Below are 17038 nucleotides of genomic sequence, written 5' to 3'. Positions count from 1 at the left end.
GGCACTAAGGAAAGCATGGTTCCGGGCATTGCTCTTGGTGGGACTCCTTTAAACGGTAACACCGCATGAAGCGCGTGGGGTTTAAAGTACACAGAAATACACAGAAAAAAAGATTAAATAGGCGTGACTTTATGATCCAAAGGTTAGTTCCAATTGGTGAGTTCACTATATTATTCTTCTGTTTTAATTAAAATGAAACATCGAACGTTTTGTATAAATATTAATACTTTAACTAGTAACGTGCCATCCTTGCTTTACTTAATTTGATAAAGCAGCTTTTTTTTAAAATCCAGCATTTTATTTTTTGGCTTGCACTCGTATTACGGTAATTCTATCATGCAAAAATATTGTTTTTCATAGCTGCAGCAGCTAAATGCAATTCAAATGTAATCTTTCTGGCCGTTATGTAAAAGCTACGGTTGGCCATATACCAAAATAAACTATTATTTGGCACCGTTTGTTTCCGAAAACCTATATTAATGTTGTATAGTATGATTCGTTTGTTCTTCGCCCTTTCCCACCTCCTGCAAGAACTTAATAAATCTCTCATATTCAGTGTACGTATCTATTTATTTTTTTTAGCTATATCCAATAAAGTTTTTAGTGAAGGATGGGAGATTTCTCGGCAGACAGCGTTACTATCGAGGTCCTCAGAGAAGCGTGTGAGACCGTCAGGAGCAGCCCTCTGGATGTGATCAAAACACCGATGATCCCGTGGTCCCAAACCACGCTTCCACTCCACAAACCCTGCAACGTTCACATCAAGCTGGAGAACATGCAGAGGACCGGTCGGTTTGAGAGGTTTTACTCCCGTTCGCTTTGGTTATAATAGCATATCGTGATTCGTTTTCTTTCTTTCTTCTACCACCAGGTTCGTTCAAGATAAGAGGTGTTTCGAACCAGTTCGCCCGGAGACTCAAAGGGGGCCGTTATGTGACCATGTCTGCTGGGAATTATGGAAAGTCTTTTGCGTACGCCTGTAAGCATTACGGATCCAAAGGCAAAGTGGTGATGCCGGAAACCGCCCCCATCTCCAGATCCGTTCTCATACAAGTACGACGCTCTCGCGCTGATGCGCTTACACTTTTGTCGTAAATCGAACGCTTTAACTAAACGCGCCAACCATCTCTAGAGTTTGGGAGTCGAGGTTGAAAGGGCACCAACTCCTCGTCTCATGGACGTCGTCAACCGGAGTGTTCGAGAGGAGGGCATGAGTTTCCTACATTCCTACGATGACCCCGATATTATCGCTGGACATGCCAGGTTAAGTACATGTCCGGGACAGGTCACACGAAGCAAGGAAAGCCTGTGATTATTTCCTCAATGTACGTGTTTCCCAAAAAGCAACTATGGGAGAAAGTTCTGTCGTTACCAATAGAGTTCAGGACTCCAAGACCCTTTCCAAAAATTTGTATACTTCAAATTATTTTTATTAAGTGAAGTATATTTGTTGTTGCGCTAAATATACGAATATGCGAAGACGCCATAATCGCGTTGCATTGTGGTCTATGGAGTGTTATTATTTTGAAGAGCGTTCGCGTGATTTTCTCCTAAAGAGCTCCTAAAAGAACATAAAAGCGCTTTAAAGTTATCATAAACGAAGTGCGTGTTTTCTTTCAAAAAATATACAGCTTGGAATAACATTAAGGTTGTAAAATGCTCATTTTGAGTGAAATGTTCCTTTAAAATGGACTTTTTACACTTTTGCACCACATTTACCACTAAAGCATTTATATTAGCATCTCAATGGTACATAGTGGTATCTTTTATGTTTGGTTTTTCTTAAGAGTGCGCGATAAATTCAATGTACGCGTTGGCTATGGAATGCATTTATATTTTTGCATTTGTCTTTTGGACTGGCAGTTTAGGTTTTGAGATCCTGGAAGTCGTACCCTATCCAGATGTGGTGGTTGTTTGCTGTGGCGGAGGAGGGTTACTTGCCGGTGTGGCAGCTGCCATCAAGCTGTCTGGTTGTGAGAACACGAAGATCTATGGAGTGGAACCAGAAGGAGGTGAATATTCAAACGATCTCTTATTGTAAGGTTTCATTTGCTAGCGTTAGTCGTCAGTGCAATGTATTTCTTACATTCATTAATCATCGTCAGTATTACTTAATAATACACCTATATACATCATTTTAGAAAATAGATAGTAAACTTTTAAAATACACAGTTAAAACCAAGGCTAAGTTCAGCATACTCTATAGTTCCCATGAACCCTCTTGACCTTCAACAGCGTGCACGATGTACAAGAGCTTCATTGAGAAGAGGCCTGTCGGCATGGATGCTAAAAGCATTGCTTCAGGGCTAGCGCCGCCATTTGCAGGTACGGATTCCACGTCGAGGTCATTGTAACTTTACGTTATATATTCGAAACTCACGCAATCGGGTTTCACCCTCAGGTTCTTTGCCGTATGAGCTGTGCCAGAAATACGTCGAGAAAATTGTGCTGGTGACCGACGAGGAGATCCGATCCGCCGTTTCCGCACTTTATAAGGCTGGACTCGTGGTCGAACCTTCGGGCACCGCGGAGTCGCCGCCATCTTGAATGACAAAATACCAGATATCGACGGCAAGGATGTGGTGGTCATCCTCAGCGGAGGAAACATCGGCAAAGATGAGCTCAGCAACTTTCCTGACTAAGTTAAAAGGTTATTTAGATAATAATAAAGGCGGATGATGGTATATGGGCTGTGAGGTTCCATAAAACCGCGAGGAAAGTGATTAACTGCATCCAAAATCATTTTGAAGAGGATACGTTATTTTCTTTTCAACATCGATTACGTTATTCGCATTGACTACGGTCTTGCTTATTTCTTATGCTGGAGATCTGGTTGGTTCTGCAACTTATTCAACCCCAAGTGAGAAAGTAGACTCTGCGGTTCAGATTGAAGGCAAAAGGAATATTTCGGCACTATTAATTTCAAGTGATCAAATCAAATTGCACGAGTTGCTTTGGTTACAGTGTAGGCTTTTTGATGAGGCTTTTAAAACGGATGGAGGTGCATCCTCTCAGCCTCCAAACAAGCATATATAGAGATTTTTTTGTTTATCTTTTATGATAGGTTGAACATCTCATCCCATGTAATGCGATTTTGTAAACATGAACAAATGATGACTAAACTTAAATCAGTCTTGGTATACTTTTTGGTGCGAATTGATTAATATGTTAGCATTAAGCCACGATAAGCTTTATTTATAAGAAAAGTGTCCAAGATCTAGAAAAATGTTGTCTTATGATCTCTCCCTGAGAATAGAGATGGCTCACTCACATCTCCATTAAATAATGCTGACAACGTGTCACAATACGTTCGTGAAGTTGGTTTTATTTAAAATAGAGATATATCAACATATCGACGCATCTACGCGACATCTTTAGTGGCCATCCTGCAAACAACCGCGTCCAAAAGGCTGCCGCACTTTTCCTCCTGCGGTGCGACTTTGTAGAGCTGTAACGAGACACAGAGACGAACCTCTCAAACAAATGCAACAAACCCTACGCCGTTCTACATCAACGCCTTGGAAAACAAGACCTACCTTTTTAATCTTCGCAACATCAGTTAAACCCGACACTCGATCAACGGCAATCTGTTGCCCGTCCACCTTTGAGACGATTCCATCGACGTCGAGGGTCTCGTCTTTGCCGTGTACTAACACAACGTGAACCGCGCTGTCGCCGTCCGAGATCCCAAACCTTTTGAACGCCTCGGATATCTGCCAAACATTCGACTTTGATAACCGTGCACGCTGTAAACAAATACAATAATGCCACTGAAATGACGCTCACGTTGTTTGTGGGGGAGAGATTGAAAATGATTTCCGAGTAAAGGCTCCGGGTTTTCATTTTTCCATTTTTATGTAGGTGAACTGCTTTGTTTGCCGCCACCAGGATCTGGAACGCATCCACAACCTTTATAGAGAACGTGAAATAATCAATGTATGGGGAATATATGACCATTCAGCTTTACCAACACGGCAATGAAAGTAAATTAAAATGGAAAAATAAGAAATTAAGTGTTTCGCAATATTACGGGTTTTATGTTATTGCTTGTCATATAAAAGCAGCATTGGTGAGCATAAAAGACTCATTACTAAACATTAAAAAAATATATTATTTATTACTTTTGACAGGTAGTGCGTGTATATAATATATACACACGGTACAGGTAGTATTATTAAATATATAGCACGGTATTACCACGGCACCATCTGAAACAGGATATTACTATGGTACTCTTTTCTAGGAATGTTAAATTTCTGTATATATAGCATATAGCAATAAATTAGTTTGTACATAAAAGCGTTACAAGCGCTTACCATTGATGGGTTAATCAAGGCGCCTTTTATTTCTCCGTTTACTGCCATTTTTCTCAACTCCGTCGCATTTTTTACATCTTTGAAGAGCAGCTGAGTTACCGTGTATTCGGGAAACAGTTCTAAGTCCTGCGTAACATGCATTATTAAACCTTTAATGTCTTCAGTACAATAAGGACTTTATCTAGACAGCATGTGGTACCCTGAGCGGTCACACACGGAACAATAATAATGTGACACCGTCATTTGCTGATAAGAATGTTCCAAATTGGCTGTCTATGCAATTGCGTAGTCGATAATTAATTTATTAAAAAGCACCCACATTAATTAATATATACAGTTTATAAAGATCATGACAACTACATAAACTATGGTATCGAGTATTTATGCGGAAGTTGTCTATAATGGGCGGGGCCAATCGGCCTAGCTAAGCTCGGGGCACATAACTTTTTTAACTAATTTATTTTTTTATTTTATACACTAAACGGACAACACATTTATAGTTTAGTACTTACAATAGATTTTATCTTTTATAGTATTATTTAATAGTCGTCAACATCGGAGTGGAACTGATTGCTCACGCTTCCGGTTTCGATACGGACGCTAGTATGCGACGCACCAGTAAGCTGTCAAAAATCTTAAACTTAAAAATGCGGTTTTTGCACGTACGTGCACATTTTTTGACGTTGTAGAGGAAGATCGATTACAAGGAACGAATGCTTCTCATGCCCCCTTAATCAACCTCATCTACCATTCATTTCCATAAGGGTGTTATCAAAGATCGAGTGTTTTGTGTTTTTGAGTAAAGCATGGAGAGATTCGAGGTTTATATCTTCACTGCTCTGTGCAGCGTTAACTTTCTGATTTCATGCCTTCTGTTCTCTAAAATCACACGGGAACAGAGAGAGCCGTACATGGATGAGATATTCCATGTTCCTCAAGCCCAGAAGTACTGCGAGGGGAAGTTTAACGAGGTATGAGTGCTAACGATGCTTCTTGAATCGCTCGTTGCCTTTGTGTTTTCGGTCGTTAACGTTTATGCGTCCCTTTCCACAGTGGAATCCGATGATCACCACTCTTCCCGGGTTGTATCTGGCCTCGGTGGGTCTGATCAAGCCGGTGGTGTGGTTAGCTGATCTGAAGGGCAGTGTGATCTGCTCCACTGCCATGCTGAGATTCATCAATCTGCTCTTTAACAGCGGGAATCTCTACATAATCTACCTGCTCATCTGCAGACTTCACGTGAAAGATAAGGTGTCTGATTTTTTTTTTCTTTAAGTGTATTGGAGATATTTCCATTAGGGGCACATGTTTGTAATGTTAACGTAATTTTATAACGATATATATATATATATAATGTGATTTTTATTTATTTATTTATGTAATGGCATGAAAATTTAGTTGTTAGTCGTTTTAGTTACATGGCACCATATAATTACAATGTTCATTGTCCAAGGTGCTTTACAAACTAAATTGCCAACAACAACAAAAAAGATATAGCCATAAAACACAGTTGAGAGAGAGAGAGAGAGAGAGAGAGAGAGAGAGAGAGAGAGAGAGAGAGGGGAAAGGCCACATATATATACATTATTTAAAATCAAGCAAGATATTTATAGCAAGATATATATATAATGTGTGTGTAAATACCCTTTGACACATTATTTAATATAATAGTATTATAATATAAAAAAATTAAAATCATATTTACTGTAAATCATAAATCAAAAAAGTATCTAGTACATATTAATGTATGTGTGTGTGTGTATATACTGTATATATATATATATATATGTGTGTATATATATATATATATATATACATATACATATATACATATATATATATATATATATATATATATATATATATATATATATATATATATATATATATATATATATATATATAAAATTTCAAGACATAATAGTAATTTAATAGTAATTAGATATAGATAGATTTTGTTATTAACCATGGAAACTGTGCCTGGTGCTTGCACATGCAAAACAATTACTATTATGTTGTTGCAAAAATTGTGTTGGTTTACAGTCTATTTTATATTTAGCCTTTTTTTTATTGTCCACCAGGTGAAAATTCTAACTCTGATTGTTTAGGAAGTGTATAGCTTGAACTAAAGCACCTGGCAACCACAGATCAGCTATAAAGTGTAACACTATGGCGTTATTATTTTCTCTCTCTAGTCCCGTTCCGCCGCTCGTCGAATGTTCTCCGCCCTGGCTCTGTCCACTTTCCCGGTGCTGTACTTCTTCACCTTCCTGTACTACACCGACGCTGGCTCCACATTCTTCACCCTCTTCATGTACCTCATGACGTCGTACGGAAGCCACAAAGCGGCGGCGCTTCTCGGGGTCTGCGCCATTCTCTTCCGACAGACCAACATCATCTGGGTGGCGTTCTGTGCCGGCACCGTGGTGGCTCAAAAAATGGACGAGACGTGGCGGACCGAACAGTCGAAGAAGAGAGACGATAAGCTACCTTCTCAGGTCCCCCTAACCATCAGCGGGGCAACGAGAGTGATGCGTTTCCTGTTGGAATTCCTCAAAACGCCCAACAATATAAAAGCCACGGTCTTGTCGACGTGGCCGTATATTGCCGTAGCCGTGCTTTTCGCCGTTTTCCTTGTGCTGAATAACGGGATCGTGGTTGGAGATCGTAGCAGTCACGAAGCATGTCTGAACTTTCCTCAGCTTTTCTATTTCCTGTCGTTTGCTCTTATGTTTTCTCTTCCCACCTCGCTGAGTTACCAAAAGGCAGTCAGGTTTCTGCAGTCTTTAAGAAAGCAGCCCTCGGTTTATGCCGCGCTGGTGACGCTCTTCCTGCTTTTAGCCTGGAAATTCACGTTTGTTCACAAGTACCTGCTTGCGGACAACAGGCACTTCCCGTTTTACGTGTGGAAAAGGATTTTCCAGAGACACGAGCTTGTCCGTTTCCTGTTGGTCCCTGGATACGTGTTTGCGGCATGGAACTTTCTAGATGCTCTGAGGTCCAGGTCGTTGTTCTGGTTCCTGGTTTTCTCCACGTGTTTGCTGGGGGCCACCGTTCCACAGAAACTCCTGGAGTTCCGGTATTTTATACTTCCGTATCTGTTGTATCGCGTCCACATCCCGATACCGTCTTTACCCAGACTGCTGCTCGAGTTTGGCCTCTACACCGCGGTTAACGCGGCTACGGTTTACGTGTTTGTCTATAAAACATTTCAGTGGCCCAACAGCACTGCTGAGCAAAGATTCATGTGGTGACAAAAATATGAAACGCCATTTTCTATCCACCGAGGAAAAGGAGTGACGTTTTCACTATTTATCAATAATCAAAATAGTTGTACTTCACAATGGAACGCCACGCCGTTGCTGTACTGTTGAGCCATGCTCCATTTTGAATTTTTATGTTATCTAGTTTGTTTGAAGCCACTGGTCATATTAAGTCGTTCGCAAATGTATGGGCAAGGATTTAGTTTTAGTTCATTTTGTATACTATGTAATACGTATGTGTGCAGTTACTGTTAAATGTAATCATTCCGACCCAACCAGAATTGATTTTTGTTGTCATTTTTGTTGTAATAGTCGTTCACCTCATGTTTGTGTATTAAATATTATTTAAGTTCACTTAATTCAGATAATTATTATGGTGGCTGTTGTTCACGGTGTAGTCTTACATTTACATTCGTTTCATTTTCGTCTCATTTCTTCGTGGTTTCAAAATTTCAACGTTAATTTCTCATTGTAAATGATTTGCGTCCGTGCTGTTTGTGTTTCACTTACTTCTTTTCAATATGAATTAAATTCCTTTTGTTACATAAATGTGACCGAATACTGTGCGTTCATTATCTCCAGAACCTTAACTGTTTTATGAGGGTTCGGGGTTTATTAAAGTACACTACAACTACACTCTTAAAAATAAAAACAGGCTGGGTTTCAATACTACTTACGCATACAATTGAACTACACAGCAGTGCTTCAGATGAGAAAACTTTATTCACGGTAAATGCTGTATGCGATACATCATGTGCAAAATTGGTGTAAAGGGTTTAGGAATGCATTTTTTTCGTAGTTCGTAGAAAGCAACCATCTGAATGTTTTACAAGTTGGAGGAGGAGCGCCTCTTTTCCATTAAACGACTGCCCTGAAACATCCGGATTGGGAACGCTGCACATCTGGCTGCCACACAGCTGTTTGAATCACAGGTGGTTACGATATAAATGACGAGTCACCGTTTTGGAACGTGCTTTAAATTTTAACGATCGGATGCAAGTTTTGGAGAAGTTGAAGGAGAAGCATCCCGTACTCTATTGTGGGGCTTTCGGTTTTGAATTGACCGCCAGCTTACTTTATTCACGTCCTCAACTTTACCTTGGCTAACCCCATCTCAACCAGTGAAATACTATATAATATAATTTCTACTTGCATTTCACATCGCAACTGCCAATGTTTCGGTTTCACTCAAGACTGCAAATCAAGATACAATCCTGCCACGATTTACTCACTTATTTAATTTCCAGCCTATATATTAAATGACTCTAATACCATACCACATTGGTACATAATATCTACAGCTTAAGTGTTTGTGTAACTGCTCGTACGTAACAACCCACTGAACGGGCAATGTATAAAAAACAACCCACTGAATGCACAATGTATAAAAGGACTAACAGCACTTTTTGGTAAGGAAATGGTTACGCTTTATATTAAGTCAACGGTTCCTATGGATTGTTGTGCATCAAGCGAATCAGACACTTTAAGATTCAATCAAAACATTGAAGCAAGTTTATTTGCGCATATTAAGTCTATGGCAGAGGAATCGGGTGAGTATATAATCCTTTGAAAGTCTTTAACTGGATACTGAACACAGTTCTTATCTTTTTCAGGAACCTGGAGTACGGGGAAGATGAAGGAGATCCTTGGAGCACACACCACAACCGCAGAGGACGTTGACAGAGACACTGGAGACAACTGGGACTTCAGGAGAAACGCATCACGCATTATTCATATAGTACTCTTAGCGATACAGATTTTGTCAAAGCACTGAACAGTATCAAAACGGAGAACAGAGTGGTAGCAATGTATAATGACGAAATCAAACACTTAACTTAAACGCAGACAATAATCACTAGAAATGAAGTGTCCCCAACTAAGCAAGCTAGAGGCAACAGCAGCAAGGAACCGAAACCCCATACGTCATGTATTACATGTATTTAATCTGTGCACTAATGGGTTAAGATAGATAAGGTGGACAGTATAGATACACTTGATACGCTTTACCTGTGTAGTGTACTTGAATCTATAATGTGCGTCGTATAAAGTCTGCAGCACATATGTGACAATCTTTTGGTAGCTGTGTAACAGACTCGGTCTGTTTGAATCACACATGGTTACGTGTTTGAATGGGTTTCTGTTAATAAAGAACCTCTCCGAGGCCTGAGGCCACGCCCACTGTGTCTGTCGTTGGCTCCTCCCACCACAAATGACGCATAGTTACGGTATAAACGCTGAGTCACCGTACCGGAATGTAATATAATGTTAATGATCGGATGCAAGTCTGATGTAAGTTTCCATCTGGGAGGAGGAGCACTTCTTTTCTATAAACTGTCTGCCAGCTTCATCTGAGACTTCCGGTGAGAGGGACACTCTTTGCCGGGGTGTTTGTTGTGTTGTGTTTTTGGTCAGCAAACCGGATTTGCTTCCTCTGCTCGGCTTGACGGACTTCATTTACCGCTCGACATATTTTCTGTTGTCATTGGGAACCTCCGGTTCTCTGCGCTGGTGTAAGTTCTCTTACACTCTTTCTTCTAGCTTACTGACGGTTGAGTAGCAAGATTCTATTGTCTCTGTTCTATTCTATTGTTTTTTGCACCGCTTTAAGGAAAAGCTGGATGCTTTATTGCAGAGCTTTTGGGCTTGAACCGACCACTTCTGCTTCCGCAGTCCATTCGATAACTTTACTTTACTTTATCTTAATTAACGAAATAATACAGGAATCCATCTCTTCTGATACTGAACCACCTTTTATGCACTTCTAGCATTTATGTAATTTCTGCTCCTATTTCACATCTCGTTTTACTCAAGACTGCTACTGTTATACTAGTGTTATTACATTGCTATCTCTCAATTATCAGTTTAGTATCAGTACTAGTATAGTATTAGACATTACTATCACCATGGATAACTATAAGTCAAACAGGGTGTTTCACAGAACTCAGTTCTTGGCTCATTTGTATTTATTTATACATTTTGAGTCTCAGATAAATTAATTCACTGCCGTGGTTTTGTAGTACCACTTTTTATGCATATGATATTCAGATACATACTGCTTGCCAACCAGACTCTATTCACCAGACTGCATCGCTAACGTCACGTATCCATGGATTATTTGACTAAAACTCTCAATTATCTGTTCCTCATATAAGACTATTGCTCCTAGATTTGACCTCGAATATACTATACGAAGATACTATACATTAATTTTTACATGAAAAACCAAAAGATACTACCAGTACTACCAGTCCAATATATACACTAATGGTCTTCTCATTCTTACAAAATGCTTACCTTTAAGTCAGCGGTCTTTCTCCTTCCGTTTTCTATGACTTTCTCTTTACATGCACTTTGTTAGGGCTCCTAAGCTTTAAGGACCCCTGCCACTGGCTCTTAGGACAATAACCACACTGCGTGAATTTAAACGTAAACTCAAAACCTATTTGTTAACTCAATATTACTGGTTCTCTTCTCTCTTTGTATTCAATTATTTAATGCAATCTGTAGGATAATACAGCATTTGATATTGAAAGTGGTTGATCATTTGTGACTTTTTGTAGACTAAAATGACTGACAACCATTCACATAAAGAGGAGAAAGCAGATCGCTCTGCTATCAATAAACTGTCTGGGATGAAGAACGAGGTGGAAAAGAGTAATCCAGGAAATTCGAGCCTTGATCAGCTTGAAATTGAAATTGGTAAACTCAGCATTAAGGTAATGGTAGAATAATTCTGTATGGTTGATGCATATACATTTTTTCCCTAGTAAATTTCATGGAACAGTTAATTCTGCCAAAATATACTCACTCTTCATTAATTGCATGTCTATATTATAAGGTCAGCCCCACTTTATTTTTAAGTGGCCCTAATACCGTACTTGCTACAGTACTACAGTAGATGTGCATGTAGTACGAAAAACACAATGTAAGTACACACTGGTACATAGTATCTACTGCTTCAATGTTTGTGTAACAACAACCCACTGAATGGTATGTGTAAGTACAAATGTGTTACAGGACTAACAGTTTTCCACTTTATATTAAGTCAACAGTTCCTATGGATTGTAGTGTATCAAGCGAATCAGACACTTTTAGGTTCAATCACAACATTGAAACACGAGTAGACGAATTCCACAAGGAGACCCTAAGACAACAAGACATCAACTATGACGATTCCTGCTGCTGAGAAAACCAGAAACGCGAAAAAGGTCCATCGTGATCGCAAACTCTTGGGATTGACCTTACCCCCACCTAGAGGTCAAGAACCAGACTGAGATACCTATGAAGACCAGAAGACCTTCTGGTCTTCATAGAACGCATCATAAACTGCCTTTCCATACACATACATGCTCAGTATCTGTAAGAGTGGGAAAATTTGGACAATGAGACAACATGTTGATTCATGAATTTGGTGGAGAATCATCGCAACACCCCAAGCTAAAACAATCTTATTGGGTAAGACACCATTTTGAGATGTGCCCAAAAGCTGAGTTTAAAAACTCAGGACGCAATTAAAATTGAGCTTTTAGCTGCTTTTTAGCACTTTTTGCGTTCTATTTTATTACTTCAGTTTCTTTCCTTTCTGTGAGAGTTTCTTGCAAATTAAGCCCGCCATGTCTCCAACTCTGATTGCACTCGCATCAAAACTTCAACCACTTTATCATCAACCTCGGTAAACTCTCTTTCTGCCATGAAGATAACAAAGGGAATCCCTTAACACAAAGACAATGCAAGTTGTCCAAATACTGGGAAAAAAGTGTTACCAATTTCCTGGTACACGTTTGTACTTACACATACCATCTGAGGATTGTTAAATGTGTGTAGTTACAAAAATATTACAGCCCTATATACTGTGTACCGGTGTGTATTTACACTGTCGTTACATACTACGTACACATATATAGTTACTATGTAAGTACACAGGTATTAAAGTGGCTACTAAAGTGGGACCATAATTTCTTTAGTTATGTATGTATATTTACGACAAAATAACAAGAGGCAATACTCTTACCAAGCTTAGTCTTAATTTATAGATATACTAATACATTTAACTATTGTTAACAAAACAGTATATTTACAAACATCAGTCTTAATTATTAAATGTTTTAAAAAAGTAGGTTATTGTTTGCTTATACCTTTAACTAAGGTAATTTTAACTGAACTTAAGTGTAACAGAACTATTTTGAGGTATGTTCATGCTCTTCCATGAATCATAATTGAATAGTGTGCTTTTAGAAGAATAGGAATATTAAAGTATAATGGGTGGGTCACCCACAGGCTAAAATGTAAAAGTTGTTACAATATTCACTGAAAAGCTTATCTTAAAAAAACTAAATCTTGCTTCACAAGTCACCATCCACTTTGTATAGAAGAGAGCAACATTGTTATACTATTCTATAAAAACATTCTCTAGTGATTAAAGTAAAAAGGTTATATACAGGTTTTTTTGAAAGACATAATGAGCAAATTATTATTTTGTTACCCACTACCTTGTACACAATGTCATCGTTCTTGAGAATATATAAAGCAAATTGATGGATGCAGGTAAATAAAGGTATAACTTCTCTTTCTAGGACTCATCTGACAGAAAAGATATCAGAGTCAAATTTTTGATAAATGTTCCAGTGGGGGTAACATCCGAAATGAGTACAAAAGCTGAATCACATTGTCAGAAGTTTCTTGATCTTCTGAAAAGTCAAGCTTTTAGGGAAGAAGATGGGTTCCGGTATGAAGATATTGCTGTCGTTTTTGGCCTTAATGGAAAATATGAAGATGAAGAAATTGTAAAAACTGAATTGAGAAAAACTGTTGAAAGTGAAATCGCTTTTAAAAAATGGGGCTTTAAATGGCCAGAAAGGAAGGAAATCCCATATCGATTAATAAGAGAAAAAAATAAACAATCCGAGCACACCAAGGAATTAGTAAGAATCTTCAGGGAGAACTACCCTGGGGTTCCGATCTACTTCTGCTTTTTTGACGCAGACCCAGTTGATTTTAATGAGGTGTTGAGTTCTTACATAGATGTAATCATAGAGCACAACTACCCAACATTAATGTCCACTGGTTTTCTGTTCCCTGAAGAGAGCGAGTTCAGAACAAACAGTGAAAAAGACCGTCAGGTGCGCATAATAACAGCCGAGCACTTTCCTCTGGGCACTTACTACCCAGAGCCTAACTTCTGTGTGCTTCTACCTGAAGGATGTGATACCCTTCCTGAGCGTTTTACTAATACAAAATCTAAACACATGAACATGGAATCTCCCGTTTTGATAAGACAAGTTAAACGACGTCAGGGTTTCTCTGCTGTGTTTGCAAACAAAAATGCGATTATTACGCCTGATTCACGACAAAAACATAGTCACACCAAGCGATGGACGTGGGCGATTAGTGCTTATGCACACGAAGAGCTTAACGTTACTAAGGCATATAAACAGAAACAGTTTGGAGAAGAATATGAAAATAACAAGCGGAAATCAAATGGTGTGCAAAAGTCTTTGTTAATGGATTTGTTAAAATCGGATGAAGAGGCTCGAAGGATAGAGGAGAAAAAGCCTTTCGAGGGAAATGGTGCAGGTCTAGTTTTTACTGCAGCTAAAGCTGTTCGAGGGTATGCTAAGACGGAGCAAGAAGAGCCAGGAGAGCATGAAGATCCAGAAAAGCTAGGAGAGCAGGAAGATCCAGAAGAGCTAGAACAACCAGAAGAGCAAAAATATCCAGAAGAGCTAGAACAATCAGAAGATCCAGAAGAGCTAGAACAGCCAGAAGAGCAAAAAGATCCAGAACAGCCAGAAGAGCAAAAAGATCCAGGACAGCTAGAAGAGCAAAAAGATCCAGAAGAGCTAGAACAGCCAGAAGAGCAAAAATATCCAGAAGAGCTAGAACAATCAGAAGATCCAGAAGAGCTAGAACAGCCAGAAGAGCAAAAATATCCAGAAGAGCTAGAAGAGCAAAAAGATCCAGACGAGCTAGAACAGCCAAAAGAGCAAAAAGATCCAGAAGAGCTAGAACAGCTAGAAGAGCAAAAAGATCCAGAAGAGCTAGAAGAGCAAAAAGATCCAGAAGAGCTAGAACAGCCAGAAGAGCGAAGTGAGCAAGAAATGCTAAAAGAACTAAAACAACTAGAAGAGCTAATAGAGATAGAGGTGTGATTGATAGAGGGTTGGAAGTTGATGATGTTATACAGACTGATGTATAAATGAAAAGATTTTATTTACTTCTTGTCTTTTTTTAAAACGTTTAACATGAAAACTATGGCATAAGTGATTTTTAAATATGTTATTTATATTAATCAGTAATCAACTCACTTTTAGAATCAAATCAATCTGTGGGTGGGTTTGGATTGTATCCTGTAATTTCTTTCCTCTTGTACCTTTATTGTTGTAATTTTTTTCTTTCGTAAACATGCTAATTCTCTTTTTGAATGTAATTTTCTCAATGTAGTCGGTTGGTTTTTCAGATGGTTTTTATCTTTTACATTTGACTTTTTTTTTTATTGATTGGTCTTTCCTGTATTTTTTTCTTTGTAACAGTAAATTTGCTTCGATACGTAAACATGACTGAATACATTATTTATCTCCATCAGGTGTTTAATAAAAGATTTCTTGTTTCCCAGAACTGTCTATTTCAGTAAAGCCTGCAGTTAAGTTCATTCGTTGTTGATTTTTTTTTTTGGAAATGAGTGCTACAGAGCATGCATATTCTCAACGTTAGATCATATTTACCATCAATGTATGTGTTAAGAAACAGCTTCATGTTAGCAAATCATGTTAAAACCAGTGAACGAGTTTCATACTTTGTATCCTAATTACTGCTTACTAATAGTTAGTGGTTGATAAGTATATAGTCCAGCCAGCATGGTGGTGATATGCACGATGATAAGCAACTAGTTAATAGTTTAATATCTTAATTCACTTTTTTTCACAATTTTGCCACTAGAAAAAGTAGATTCTTTCATCTACTGTAGGGAAGCTCTCTTCCTCCACCAGATGGTAGCATCTGCTTGATTTTTAGTGTACTTCACAACATTCAAGCAAAGAACCGCGGGTGTTCGTATAACTTAAAAACACTTAAAAACACCATCCTGGCCATTCTCTTCTGTCATCTGCATTATAACCTTTCCGCGCTCTATAGGGTTGTGTTCGGGTTGCATTTTGACTGCTTGAATTAACTGGTGCTAAAAATACGAACACAAAAAAAACTGTAGAAATACCAACAGATACCGTGACCAACTGGAACGTGCAAACAACCAACACAGCCTAATATTCATATCATTTCCATTAGTATGAAGCAATAATTTGGAAACATGACTATATGGGCAATACAGATTGTTCACGACGCTACATCAGTCTTGTGTATTTATTATTAGTTTTTTTTAGTACCAAGTCGTTGGCATATTTCTCTAGATTTAGTACAATATGGTTGTACTCGTACTAGGTCTCAAAAATTATGTAAAGGGCAACTTTTTTTAGGAAATGCTGCCTTAAACGATCAACCAGGTGAGCCTCAGGGACCAAGCCTGATCTAAATTATCCAGATTTGTTACCCGTTCTCAATCGAGCAAAACATTTGCCTGGCAAAATTGCTCAAAAAGTTGCCCGGTGTATCATCAGCCTAAGTCTGTAATCTTTGCATGCATTTTTTTTGTATTTGTATTTGTCATCCTTTGCTGTCAAAAACCTCTTTGCGTAAAGAATGAAATGCTAAGTTAAATTCGAAGTACAATCAATAGTTGTGCGTCTTCCAAGCCGAAGTGTTTCGAATAAATTAGTGTCGTTAAGCGAATCGATTGAGCGAATGACTCAAAGACCGTAACTAACTGTTGATCTGTTCATAAACGAATCAGTCGATTAAATGTCTTTAAAACTGATTCAAACGTCAAAGTGACTCATTACGAACCGTCAAATTTCCTTCAGTACTACACCACACTGCGATGATTTTGTAAAGCGCTAAATACTTTTTGTTCTTGAATTCGAGCCAATCTTTAGTTTCACATATTACACCCTGATGATGATAACTCTTTCCTACATTTTAATAATTACCACCTGTCAGTGTCCAAATTGTGTTTTTCTCCCTTTCGGTGCTTTTTTAGGAAATAATTACAGCTATTTGGAGGTAAAAGGACTGCTTGAAGTGCTTATACAGACACACGACTGTACGTAACGCGAAGGGCGTGTGACATTTATGACACTGCACCTCCCAAAAACGTCCCTTGCAAACCAATTAAATACAACGACGCAAAATAAAGGCGGCGGGTGCGTTTGTTTGTTGCTTTGACAGGTTAATTATTCACGGAAGTTTCACACAAAGACGGCACGCCGGCATGACTCCATTTCGGTAAATGAAATGGCCGTTGTATCATAATCAGAGGCGCAATATTTACACACACACACAATAAAGACGGCAAAGCAAAAAAAAGTAATTACATGCGCTGTAATGCTGCGAGCTAAGAAACCTCATAAT

General features: G+C 38.6%; 4 protein-coding genes across 6 annotated transcripts; 3 read left to right on the top strand and 1 right to left on the bottom strand.

Annotated features, from left to right (window-relative positions):
* The first annotated feature begins 37 nt into the window (after positions 1–37).
* Positions 38–3128, top strand: srr (serine racemase). Of its 2 annotated transcripts, none has more exons than XM_043236606.1 (7): positions 38–156; positions 583–788; positions 872–1053; positions 1133–1263; positions 1864–2012; positions 2236–2325; positions 2402–3128. In XM_043236606.1, exons 2-7 carry the CDS (start codon positions 611–613, stop codon positions 2545–2547), a joined length of 876 nt encoding a protein of 291 aa, XP_043092541.1. In that variant the 5' UTR covers positions 38–156; positions 583–610; the 3' UTR covers positions 2548–3128. The 2 variants fall into 2 exon arrangements, with proteins under 2 accessions (XP_043092541.1, XP_043092542.1); XM_043236607.1 differs by having other exon boundaries at positions 51–142.
* Positions 3129–3309: 181 nt separating this feature from the next.
* tprkb (Tp53rk binding protein) lies at positions 3310–4708 on the bottom strand. The gene is made up of 4 exons (XM_043236608.1): positions 4317–4708; positions 3787–3909; positions 3537–3713; positions 3310–3448 (listed from the first exon to the last, which is right to left on the bottom strand). The coding sequence occupies exons 1-4, from the start codon at positions 4455–4457 to the stop codon at positions 3362–3364; spliced, it is 528 nt and encodes a 175-aa protein (XP_043092543.1). The 5' UTR covers positions 4458–4708; the 3' UTR covers positions 3310–3361.
* Positions 4709–4868: 160 nt separating this feature from the next.
* Positions 4869–9679, top strand: alg10 (ALG10 alpha-1,2-mannosyltransferase). 2 transcript variants are annotated; one of them, XM_043236601.1, is made up of 3 exons: positions 4869–5287; positions 5370–5567; positions 9193–9679. In XM_043236601.1, the coding sequence occupies exons 1-3, from the start codon at positions 5123–5125 to the stop codon at positions 9214–9216; spliced, it is 387 nt and encodes a 128-aa protein (XP_043092536.1). In that variant the 5' UTR covers positions 4869–5122; the 3' UTR covers positions 9217–9679. The 2 variants fall into 2 exon arrangements, with proteins under 2 accessions (XP_043092536.1, XP_043092535.1); XM_043236600.1 differs by lacking the exon at positions 9193–9679 and adding an exon at positions 6512–8128 and having other exon boundaries at positions 4876–5287.
* A 174-nt stretch (positions 9680–9853) lies between these two features.
* Positions 9854–15220, top strand: LOC122342633 (trichohyalin-like). The gene is made up of 3 exons (XM_043236599.1): positions 9854–10089; positions 11140–11295; positions 13153–15220. The coding sequence occupies exons 2-3, from the start codon at positions 11146–11148 to the stop codon at positions 14725–14727; spliced, it is 1725 nt and encodes a 574-aa protein (XP_043092534.1). The 5' UTR covers positions 9854–10089; positions 11140–11145; the 3' UTR covers positions 14728–15220.
* The last annotated feature ends 1818 nt before the right edge of the window (positions 15221–17038 follow it).

Source organism: Puntigrus tetrazona, chromosome 4 (genome assembly GCF_018831695.1).
Source record: "Puntigrus tetrazona isolate hp1 chromosome 4, ASM1883169v1, whole genome shotgun sequence".
Classification (NCBI taxonomy): domain Eukaryota; kingdom Metazoa; phylum Chordata; class Actinopteri; order Cypriniformes; family Cyprinidae; genus Puntigrus; species Puntigrus tetrazona.
Note: the sequence above shows the minus strand (reverse complement) of the source record. Positions and strands in the feature narration are given on the sequence as shown.